Source organism: Eurosta solidaginis, chromosome 4 (assembly GCF_040869045.1).
Source record: "Eurosta solidaginis isolate ZX-2024a chromosome 4, ASM4086904v1, whole genome shotgun sequence".
Classification (NCBI taxonomy): Eukaryota; Metazoa; Arthropoda; class Insecta; order Diptera; family Tephritidae; genus Eurosta; species Eurosta solidaginis.
The window spans coordinates 101122220-101129969 of record NC_090322.1 but is presented as its reverse complement, the minus strand read 5'-3'; the positions used below and the strand labels follow the sequence as shown (position 1 = coordinate 101129969).

The 7750-nt window shown below is 37.8% G+C and overlaps 1 protein-coding gene across 1 annotated transcript in view; it reads right to left on the bottom strand.

Annotated features, from left to right (window-relative positions):
* Positions 1–478: 478 nt before the first annotated feature.
* Positions 479–7750, bottom strand: part of LOC137250075 (WSCD family member CG9164) — a 662201-nt gene continuing 654929 nt past the window's right edge. Inside the window, 1 exon segment of the mRNA XM_067782327.1 lies at positions 479–1028. Coding sequence (XP_067638428.1) covers positions 879–1028 — 150 coding nt within the window. The 3' untranslated portion in view covers positions 479–878.

Here is a 7750-nt window from a genome sequence, read left to right as displayed (position 1 = left end):
AATCATACTTATGAACTACTACGTGAAAACTAAAGGGGCAGGGGGGATCTTAAAATGTACTATTGTGGTCACCGAGGAGGGACAGAGGGATAAAAAGTTGTAGAAAATGGGGCACGTAGTTTGGGTACGTTCCCTAAGGTAGGAAGCTGTAGATTTGAGTAGAACCTTAAGAATCTAAAGGGTAATCCAACGAAGCTTCTAACACGAAAGCGGAAAAATTGCACATTCATGCTTCTGGCTAGCGAGCGTCGATATAATATTATTATACATATATGTATATTGATATTTTTGTGGCCTCATATTGACATTAGGCAAATCAGTCTAAAATTTACAAAGTAAACAAAATTGTTTTGTGAACAAAAAGCACATATTTCATATGTTGGTATGGAAAAAAATATTTGTATGATTCGAGCTTTGCAAATGCGGCTAGCATGAACACTCCTTCGAATCCTTTGCCCGAAAATGCAAAATGCCAAAATGACCATGCGCATAGTAAAAACAGTTTATCTTTATTCATGCAAAAATAAGTAGTAAAAATTAACACTTAATATCACTATAATAATATTCTTAACGTAGGTATGTCAGTGTGCTTCTACGAAAGTCTGAAATATTCGCATATCTCATTGCTGAGTGCTCCTCAGATACATCAGCGACTCGTCTTTCATCTTCTACTCATTGACACTTTCTGTTTGTTTCTTTCCTGCATACATATGTACGTTACCTTGTGCTTAAGTTGTACTTGTATTTGTTGCAGCGTTTGTTAAATAGTGGCGGGAGTTTTGCACAGAGATGAACAATACTTCCTAATTATCAATGATAGTATTTGTCACAGTATATTTCTCAATGAAAATGTTTACAAATTAGCTCTTTAACTTTTACTATTTTAGCTTTTTTAGATATTTATACACTGCCTCTTTTCTTCGTTTCATTGCCGAGCGCATAGATAGAGTAAATGGATCAAAATTTAGTAACCGCTTCTTCCTTCGAAATATGCCTTCCCGCTTCATTAGTGTGCAACTTAACAGAGTCTGAAGAAAAAAAAAAAAATATTAAATTAAATAAATGTATACATTAAATCACAGTCAGACCTATTTTCCGTATAACAAGGCTATCTTCCTTTTCGTAGTTAGCACTTAAACGTTAAATAAATAGATTTTTCATATACATTTTTTCCTTCAGTCATTGTTAATTACCCTGCAGAAAAAAATTACTAAATCTGTTCATAAAAGCTAATTTATAGCTGGCTATTTTATGGAATAAAAAAATAAGTTGAATGCCTATTACGGTATCCGACGGATGCCACTCACGCGATGCCATTCGATATTTACTTCCCCCACTTGTTTAAATTTACACCGACTCACCTCGCGGATTGTGTCATTTCTTTAAATGAATAAAATTTGTTTCTTGTGATTAAATTGTGCTTGGCAAAAATAGAATACTGAAAATATGGATTCAATTGTTTAATACACATGTGATTATACATTTTTTATTTAAAGGTTCATTAAACATTTTCGAGTAAATAAAAACGCTTATAATATACACCTTTTTAACAAAATTTGCGAGAGAATTCCTGTCTTGATTAAATCTACAGCAATAAGACGTCACCAAAAGCTTTCCTTATGTCTGCGAATATTAGCCGAAGATATTATATGCAAGGAATGGCTCAAACACAGATTTCGAGGATATTTGGGGAAGTTCTAGACATAATGAAAAGCGAAATGTGCTAAAAATAGATTAACTAACAAACGAATTACGTTGAACAAATGGAGTCTCGGAGTGATTCCTTCAAAAAATCAAAATTTCCCGGTATTTGTAAAATGCATTGATACTATGCACATATGCATAGCAAAACCTTTGAAAGAGAATTCCCATGTTGTTTTTGTTGTTTTGTTAACAGTGCTTAGACCCATTCAATGGGCGCTACCACTCACAATGTGTCATTAAAGTCCTCTAAGAAGAGTCCAAGGAAACTGACAGTTTCCACAGTCCATAGGGACATTGGTCTTAGAGGTATATGTTCCACATTACAATTGAAAAGAAGTTTGCTGTCATGTGGGGACACATCGCATGCAGGCTATACATTACATATGTCGGGGTTGATTCTGGACAAGTAAGGCTTTAACCTGTTACAGTATCCAGAACGAAGTTGGTCCAGGATGACTCGTGTCTCCCTTGGTAATGTGCTTTCTTCTTCTGCAATGGTGGGATATTGCATATTAATAACGGGGTTTACCTGGCGCGTCCTGACAAAGGCGTTTACCGATTCTGTGTGAATTTGGCTAAGGGCCTGCTTATGCTTGTCTGGATCAAACGGCTGTGTTGGCAGGTGCCGGATCTCTCGCCATAGTGCTTTAGGAGATGTTCCTTAATCCCCATGGAGGCGGTGCTAAATCAAGCAGTTGTTTGGCACGATGTCTTGGTTTTTGACAATTAAGCAAAAACTGCTTGTTCATCTCTATTGAGCTCTTTGGCCTCACTAATGCAGCCATTTCCAGTATGTGTTTTTAAGACCAGGCGACCAAAATGGTGACGCGTAACTCACGAGCGGCCGGCCAATTGCTTTGTACGTCTTTAGTCCGTCATCCCGCACCTGGCAGAACGGATGATCGTGGGAATGGACTTTCTACGGGAGAGGCAAATCACCCTCACGCTTGATGGACAGCCGTTAGAGGCCACCTGGACCAGGAGATCAGCCGAGCTAGACACACTATGTGCAATGACCAGCCGGGAACACGTGAGCAATGGCCAAAATTCGGAGCAGGAAACCTTTTCAGCGCACAACCAGAAGCAATTTGGCAAAACCGTTGAACCAATTACCGCAGCTGAACATTCGATTATCGTGAAGCATAACCGTCCGCTGAAGTAACGCTACTAACTCCGTTGCCCGGCCATACAGAAATATAACTTCAATAAAGAGTACCGAAAAGGAGCGCAGAACGTGGTATGCCATTCACCCTCCCGCTGCCCTTGCAGCACACTGAACCAGACATATTGTATACAATAAAAAGCAACAGAGAAGCGTCCGGCGAGATTATTGCCAACCATGCAATATCAGCGGCCAAGAGAAATAGTAGCCGCCGATCTCATCGATCCACTACCGCATTCCCAGCAAAGAAACACGTACCTCCTCGCCATGATCTACAAATTCAACAAGTGGGTTGAGTTAATCCCGGTGCGCCAAGCAACAACGGCAAGCGTGCTCAAATCGCTACATGAAAGGGTCATATACCGACTTTGTTATCCGAAAACCTTCCTCACCGACAAATCAGTTCGTCGGAAAAGCGGTAGCACCGTTCCTGAGCGACCACCGCACATGGGATCAGGAGATTCCACAAATCGCATTTGCAATAAATATGGTCAGCAATTAGCGTACAAAAGCAACTTCAGCCGATATAAACGACGTCAGAGTGGGTGCACATGGAGGGAGCAGTTCCAGTGGCCAGCCAACCGAGTGAAAATTCAAAGGGTACCAATTTGTTCGGGCCATATTTTAGCGAATACCCCATGGTCAGAATCGAATCACAACCCGAGGAAGATGGCAACAACGCCAAGGTGTCAAAGAAAGCAAAAAGAAGAAGAAGATTGATCACAAGTTATGTATTAAATTATTTTAAAATTGAATACTCTGTTAGTTTTTAGAACAATTAAATTGTAATTATTGCTACGTTGTACAAATGACTTAAACCTGATATGTAATGATTTTTTTTAAATTAGCTTTGTTAGATATAAGTGGAATGGCTCTGTATATTTTTGGGGGGAAAAAACAAATTTTAATAAAGTGCGTCTCCCACATGCACACCGGCATAATACCTAGGCCATGCCTGGAGTTGTTGAGGTCAAAATTCAGAAATCAATATTCAGAAATCAAATTTCAGAAGCCATAATTAAGAAGTCAAATTTCCGAAGACAAATTTCAGGAAATTTGCGCAACATTTAATGTTTTTTTTGCTGTCTGATTACTTTCTGAATTTTGACTTCTGAAATTATTTTCAGACTGGATCACAGCAACGTCGAAAGAAAGCGTTGTATCCAATCGAATTATGGAATATGTTATCACCAAATTGGGTGAAGTCCGGTACAAATAATTCTGTCGAAAGGTGGCAAACGTCATTCGAAGTGCGTTTGGGACACACCATATTTAATTTCATAAATAAAATAAAAAACGAACATGCAATAACAGAAATAAAACTGCGGCAATTTTCAGCTGGAGGCGAGCCATATCGGAAATGCAAGATAAAATATAAAGACTTCGTTTTTTTAATATTGTAAATTCATTTGAAAAAGATAAACGCGAAAAGATTTATTAAGAATTCATGAGCTTAACACCGGCTTATAATAATTGAATATTCAATTATTATGTTTTTATAAGAGAAACTGAAAAAAAGAAAGAATCATTTACTGGCATATTGCGATAGTACTATTTCGAAAACCGCCACGAATTCGTCGTCGGGTGAACACACCATTAAAACAAACAAACATAAATATGTAAAACTGAGCCCGAGTTTACAAAGCTTCTCATTCACAACCAAAAAGAAACTTTTCAAAAACAAATCTACATACGCACAAATTAATAGAGGCAGAATGTCTCAATTGTGTTGTTTGTGTAGAAATATAAACTGAAATACGCAAGGAAACAAATACAAACAAGATAGCCTAGTGATTAAGGCAACTGCAGTTTCACCCTGTGATTCGCTGTTCGAATCTCGGTGAAACCTTTGATAACATTACGAAATTGCCTGGTGATGATTACGTGGCGGTTTTCGAAATGGTATCATCGCAATATGCCAGTAAATGTTTCTTTCTTTGATGTATATTGGAACGATTTTCCGTCTTCCCTTGTCAAATTTGGGTTCGAGACAAATCTACCCTCGGTTCTGAATGAGCACACAGCACATAAAAAATAAAAAATAAATGTAAGGCGCGATAACCTCCGAAGAGATCTAAGGCCGAGCTTCTCTTCCAATTTGCGTCGTGCTCCACTTGATTTTCCCTACAAATTGGCCGGACGGGACCTACGTGTTTTATGCCGACTCCGAACGGCATCTGCAAGGCAGATGAGTTTTCACTGAGAGCTTTTCATGGCAGAAATACACCCGGAGCGCTTGCTAAACACTTCCGAGGGGCCACCCCGCTTAGAAAAATGTTCTTCTAATTTAAAAACCTTATTTCTAAAATTTTGATGTTGCTTTGCCCGGGGTGCGAGCCCAGGGCATACGGTGTGGTAGGCGGAGCACGCTACCATCACACCACAGTGGCCGCCCACACAGCACATACACATAACTAAATATACAAAAGCATCAATTTTGACAATACCTGTTCATATACCTAAGAACTATAAATACAGGACAAACGACAACAACAGATCAGAACGAAAATCGACACTGATGATGGCACAACGCCGATACCGGTTTGTCTCGAAACCAAATTTGACAAGGGATGACGGAAAATCGTTCCAATATACATCATTTATCCACTCTGTCGGAAAATCAACAAAACAAAATAAGGGGGTTTACTTCATTATTGTGTGTCGTATATTTGATCGTAACATGATGTAGGCAGGGTGCATTTATTTTGATTTTTAACGACGGCCAAAAAGGCAAAACATTCTCCAGAAAAAAACGTCGATTATGCAACAAGTAAGGAAGTCTAAGATCGGGTGAAACCGAACATTACATACCCAGCTGTACACTTGAAATGCTGTTGTTGTTTGTTTTGTGTGCTTAATAGTATTACAAGGTTGCGCAATAATACATATACATATTGTTCTATTCTGAATTAATTTTTCTTCGAGTTATGGCTCCCAAAACATAGAAAATTGCTTAGTCATAAAAGGGAAGGTGCCAGGCTCATTTTTTTAAATTTGAAGTTTTTCCTATTTATTGTTATAAATTTACTTGGGAAATGAAATACCAATAAAAATCTTTTATATAAAAGTGGGCGTCGTCATTAACCGATTCCATTAATTTTTCTTCAAAGCATTCCTTATAGTAAAGACAACCTCTCTGCCGAATTTTGTAACGAAAGGTTTAACGATTTTTGATTTATGATTAATAATATTTGTAAAATTGATTTTATCACAAGTGGGCGGTGCCACGCCCATTTTAAAATTTCTTTTAAAATTTTTATGAAGATCAGTATCAAATTTCAACATTCTAGGGTTTTTATTTAATAATTTGGGAAAAATTTAAACAACGTGACATCAGGACGGACAAGGCGACAGCTATTTCGATTATACCTTTTTTAAATCTCTTCAAAGCCTTTTCTCCCAAGGCAATTGGGATAAGGTTTACAACAACTAAGGTTTGGCGTGGCTGAATGCGTTTACAACACTTCAACCATCTTAGGAGTGCAGCGTTCGAATCCCACTCCCGGGAGAAAAGGCTTTGAAAAGATTTAAATTATAAATTAAAAATTGCTTCAAATAAATGTTTTCATACATTTAAAGCAATAAGGATAATCCCCGTTGTGTATTATTTACTAAATATTTACTCAAGTTATCGTGACGGACATGCGGACATGGCTCAATCACATTTTTTTTATACTGAGCTGGGCAGAGCTCACAGAGTATATTAACTTTGTTCGCATAACGGTAATCCGTAACGGCATAAACTAATCGAGATAGATAATAGACTTCTATATATCAAAATGATCTGGGCGAAAAAACAAATTCATTTAGCCATGTCCGTCCGTAAACACGATAACTTGAGTAAATTTTGAGGTATCTTGATAAGATTAGGTATTTAGCTTCCTGGGCACTCATATCAGATCGTTAGTTAAAATTATCGAAATTGGACTACAACCACGCCCACTTTTTCGATATTGAAAATTTCGAAAAACCGAAAAATTGCGATAATTCATTACCTAAGACGGCTAAAGCGATGAAACTTGGTAGCTGAGTTTAGCTTATGACGCAGAATAGAAAATTAGTACAATTTTGGACAATGGGCGTGGCACCGACCACTTTTAAAAGAAGGTAATTTCAAAGTTTTGCATGCTGTAATTTGGCAGTCGTTGAAGATATCATGATGAAATTTCGCAGGAACGTTACTTCTATTACTATATATGTGCTGAGTAAAAATTAGCAAAATCGGATTGCGAACACGCCCACTAAAAAAAAAATTTGTTTAAGTCAAATTTTAACAAAAAATTGAATACCCTTACAGTATATAAGTAAATTATGTCAACATTCAACTCCAGTAATGATATGGTGCAACAATATACAAAAATTAGAGAAAATTTCAAAATGGGCGTGGCTCCGCCCTTTTTCATTTAATTCGTCTAGAATACTTTTAATGCCATAAGTCGAACGAAAATTTACCAATCCTTGTGAAATTTGGTAGGGGCTTATGGGGGTTTTATGACGCTAACTGTTTTCTGTGAAAATGGGCGAAATCGGTTGAAGCCACGCGCAGTTTTTATACACAGTCGTCGGTCTGTCCGTACGCTCGGCCGTTAACACGATAACTTGAGTACAAATCGATATATCTTTACTAAACTTAGTTCACGTACTTATCTGAACTCACTTTATCTTGGTATAAAAAATGGCCGAAATCCGACTATGACCACGCCCACTTTTTCGATATCGAAAATTATATGGTGATCAAAAGGAATATAAACAAAAAAGGCAACTCTTAGAGACGAATTGTACAGCGAACAACGGAACATTCGGAAGCGTAGCAGCTAAAAAGGCTTGCACTGATATGAATGTTGGAGACTCGAGTTCAACGCTCAGCTCCCGAAAAGCTAGCTG